A 4420-nucleotide genomic window follows, 5' to 3' on the forward strand; every position below is an offset into this window, starting at 1 on the left:
GCAGTACTACTACGATATTAATTTAATAACGTAGTACTTCATTCTGCTAATTTTTAATGTATATCAATGAAACTATTTTTATTATCAAATTATTAAAATAATAAATGAGTTCAATATAATTAAAGTTTACAGTTAGGCTAAACATATTCGTTGATACCAAAGAATACATTTTATATATGAAAACAGGAAGATTTCGTTAAGTTGTCCGGCAGCTAAGTTACATTATCGATTTCTTTTGAAGTCATTCTGCATTGTTACTGTACGTGTATTAATTTCAAAATATGTACAGTGGCGGTTTTAGGCTGTACGATGCTCTTTTACAGAACTTACTATACTTGCAAGGATTGTACAGAGTGCAGGATCCTAGTTAATATCAGATTTCAAGTACTGGACCAAGACAAAATCGACAAGCATAGATTTGCAGTACATTTGTCTGAGGCCCTAAATATACGAGGCCTTAGGACAATCCCAAATTGCTTATATTAAAACCACCACTGCTTGATTTATTACACAATATTTATTTAAGTTCTATCAAATTCTTGTACATTTATACTTCTTGGAATAACTGTTGATCTTGTTACATTTGTGCTAATTTGATTGTTTTCAGCGGATACTAATTTCTTTTTAAATGATAATTTTCCAAATATTCTTGTTGATAAATTTAAAAATATGCGTTTAAATTTATCGTGTAGATTCGAATATAAAATTGGATTAATAAAACAATTAAAAAGTTTTAAAGTTGTTAATAAACATCTAATAATGAAGATACGTTTAGTAAGATTCGTTTTTACGGTTCCAATTTTCAAATTGTAACTACAAATTGGAAATCTACATATAAAATATAAGGCAATTAATGTAATTAACGTTTTTACAATACGTTTTTTCTTCTTTATATTCGAATCAGATCTTTCTAACGTTTGTATATCACCAACAGGTTTACGCATCCATAAGTAATATCCTACGTAACAATATAAAATTGTAATTATAAGAAATAAAGGTAAAAATGATATAGCTGGAACTATATAAATATATACCCTAGTTCCTAAATAGCCGAAAATATTATCATCTATAACACAATACGTTTGAACTTGTTTCGAAGAAGAAAATTGAGAATACAATAATCGAGGAATAGAAACTTTAGTTTTGATATTTTGATAAATTTTATAGATAATTAATGAAGGTATTCCCATACATATACCTATAATCCAGATAATAACAACTACATAAATTGAAATTTTTGAATTTTGTACGGATTTACAACGTATAGCGTGAACCACTGCCACATATCGACCGATGGCGATGAAACACAATGTTAAAGAACTCGCTACAGTGCAAGTAACTTGTACAAATGGTAATACATTACAAGTCCAATATCCAAGTTTCCACATCATGTCGTTCATCACATTATTCACTTCCGGAAGAAATGTAGCAATTGTCTGTAATAAATCGCTGATGGCCAAAGAGAAGGCAAAGAAATAGCACAAAGACGCTGCTGTCTTCCTGTAACATATGGCAACGTAACAACTAGCAGAATTAGTAATAATTGAAGCAACGGAAAACAAACTAAAGATGATTACGAACACATTTTTCGACCAAGATGACAAAAATTCTGATGATTTTCGTGTATATCCAGGTGATATGCTTTTATAAAATGATATAAGATCCATAACATCAAAAATTGACATATTTTCAGCATGACGTTGAATAATATCTTGAAAATTTCCATTGCTTTGATCTTGTACAAGATGATAAATCGTACACCAAACTTTAATTAAAATTGACGAATAGTCCATGTTAAATTTCTTTCTATAGGAGAAAGTATCTGTATAAAAATATTTTCAAAAAAAGAAGTGATTTTGCTTTATCAGGTAACTACTTACATTTACTTTTAGATGAGGATTTCATTGAATTATACTTGAGGATAATAGAATATTTTCAATCTAAAAGTAGATCCTTTATAAAAAGAAAAGTTCAAAATTTGCAATTGAGTAGTCAAAAGTGTTCCAGTTTAAGCAAAACGTTTGTCGATCGATACGAAAGGTGTATATCTGATAAATCGGCTCTTTCCTAAGGACACTTCACAGAAAAATGGTGTTATCTAAAGATTGGGTAACTATAAACATCAAAAGTAGAAGAGCGAACAGATGGATATCTCGAAAATTAATTATAACTATCTGATAATGTGAAGTGTTTTTATCATAAATACCATTAAAATTGATTATTTTTATTTAAAAAAACTAGAATTTCCCATTAAAACATACATAAATTATAGTAGAACATGATAAAAGAATCGTTAAAAAAGTCTTTTCATTATTTTCCTTGAGTTTGCTTCTTTATAGCTTCATTACCATTTGAAAGAGACTATTCTAGTAGAAACAAATTCATGTAATAAATTTCAATAAAACTATTTTATAGTAATTATATACCTAATTAATTTAATTCGATATATTAAAAATAATTAAGCATCGTTAACATCAAAAATTTTTTAAAGTAAAATAAAACTTTAATTAAATTTAATTTTTTTAGTATATTTGAATTTAGCATATATGTTATATATAATTTTGCTATAATATTATTATATTAAATATTAAATATTAATGAAGTATTAATTAAAATTTTTAAAAAATATTTAAATAAAATAACTTCTTAGCTTTTTTATTTAAAAAAAATCCTGTTAAAATTTTAAAAAATTATTTAAAAGTTTATTACAATTTTAATGAAAGTTATAAAGTATATTTTTATAAATTTATTTACTTATTATTATTTATAATATTTAAAGTATTATTTATTATTAAACTATCATAAATAATAATAAAATAAATAAATTGTGTTTTAATTTAATACATTTATATTTTAATTTAATATTCAATAATTATTTATTTATATTTTAAATATTACCTTTGGATTAATATAAAATTTATTTTACGTATTTTATATTTAAAAATATAGTGATAAAATACAATTTGTAACTTTTAAATTACCAAATTTTAAAATCAAGAATAAGTTATTTACAGCTATATAAATTTTTAATATTATTTTTAATAATACTGATAAAAAATCTTACTGTAAATCTCTTATTTATTTTTTCATCTGATAATCTTATTTAACTTATATAAAATATATTTTTTAAAATTTGTAAAGTAAATATTTTAGAAAAAAAGAAAGAAGAAAAATCATTGTTTTGTTTTCTTGTAATATATAAAATGAAGGAAATTATTCTTATTGTCATGTAGTAAAATATAATATATCATATTTTTATTCTGATCTTGAGTTTAGATGAATGAACGATATGATTTCTTTTATTACAGAAGCAATTTATTGATCTAATCATTTTATTTTATTACTTAAATTTATCAAAAATATGTCAATTATTTATTGTTCATGGAAAAATTACATTTTTTGCTAGAATCTCAACTTGATCAATGCAACCCCCAAGTCCACAGGGTTATAAAAGACATTCCATAGATTGCTAGGGCTTATTTGGGAATTGATGAATAAATCTTACATTTTAAATTATGTGTAATTTTAACAATTATTATTTATTCGTATTGTATTATTTATTTCATCTTACATGTAATTTATTCTTATTTGGTATCAGTATAGAAATACGAATGCAAATTAAATCTACTTTTGAAAAGGGATTGATGAGTAAAAATTTGGATATTTCTGTTCTAAATTATTATAAAACCTCTTTCATTTTTATATTTTTATGGAAAAATATTCTTAAAATATCTAAAAAAAATCATTTTTAGAATTTTTATGTATTATTATTGAAATTGAATATGATTTAATTCAGATTCTTCACTTGAAATATGATTTTAATTCCTGGATTTTGGAATTGAAATATGATTTTAATTTAAGTTTTCTTTAAATTCGTATTTAATTTTTTATTCATATTTTGAAAAAGTAATTTTTAATAAAATCACATGCCAAGTTTAATTTGTGAAAATTTAATTTAAAGATTTTTTAATAATTTTTATTTTATAAAAATTTAGTAGAATTTTAGAGATCTAATTAAGAAAAGTAAACCCCAATTTAAAAAATTACAAAAATAGTAATTAATTTTCTATAAAAATGTCAAAAATTAAACATAAAAATTATTAAATTTATTTACAGTTAATAAATCCATGCACATAGATTTAAATTAAATATAAAAAATTACATAAATTAAACTGTAAAATATATAAAAAATGAAAAAATTTATAAATTAAATGTTTAAATTACAAGAAAAAATTAAGTATAAATTTATCGCCAAATTAAATGAAAGATATAAAAGAATTAAGCATAGAAAGATAAATTCGGAATTAAATACAAATAATAAAAACTACGTTGAAAAATAGGAAAAATATACAAAAATTATGCATAAAAAGTCATAGAAAAATAGAAAAATAAAGTTTTACAAATTACTTGTATCATTTAA

General features: G+C 22.4%; 1 protein-coding gene across 1 annotated transcript; it reads right to left on the reverse strand.

Annotated features, from left to right (window-relative positions):
- Positions 1–521: 521 nt before the first annotated feature.
- Positions 522–1793, reverse strand: LOC136973442 (QRFP-like peptide receptor). Its single transcript, XM_067268164.1, has one exon. The coding sequence runs from the start codon at positions 1791–1793 to the stop codon at positions 522–524; it is 1272 nt and encodes a 423-aa protein (XP_067124265.1).
- Positions 1794–4420: the final 2627 nt, after the last annotated feature.

The sequence above is a fragment of the Centruroides vittatus genome, unplaced genomic scaffold, assembly GCF_030686945.1.
Source record: "Centruroides vittatus isolate TY-2023 unplaced genomic scaffold, ASM3068694v2 contig_3175, whole genome shotgun sequence".
NCBI classification, from domain to species: domain Eukaryota; kingdom Metazoa; phylum Arthropoda; class Arachnida; order Scorpiones; family Buthidae; genus Centruroides; species Centruroides vittatus.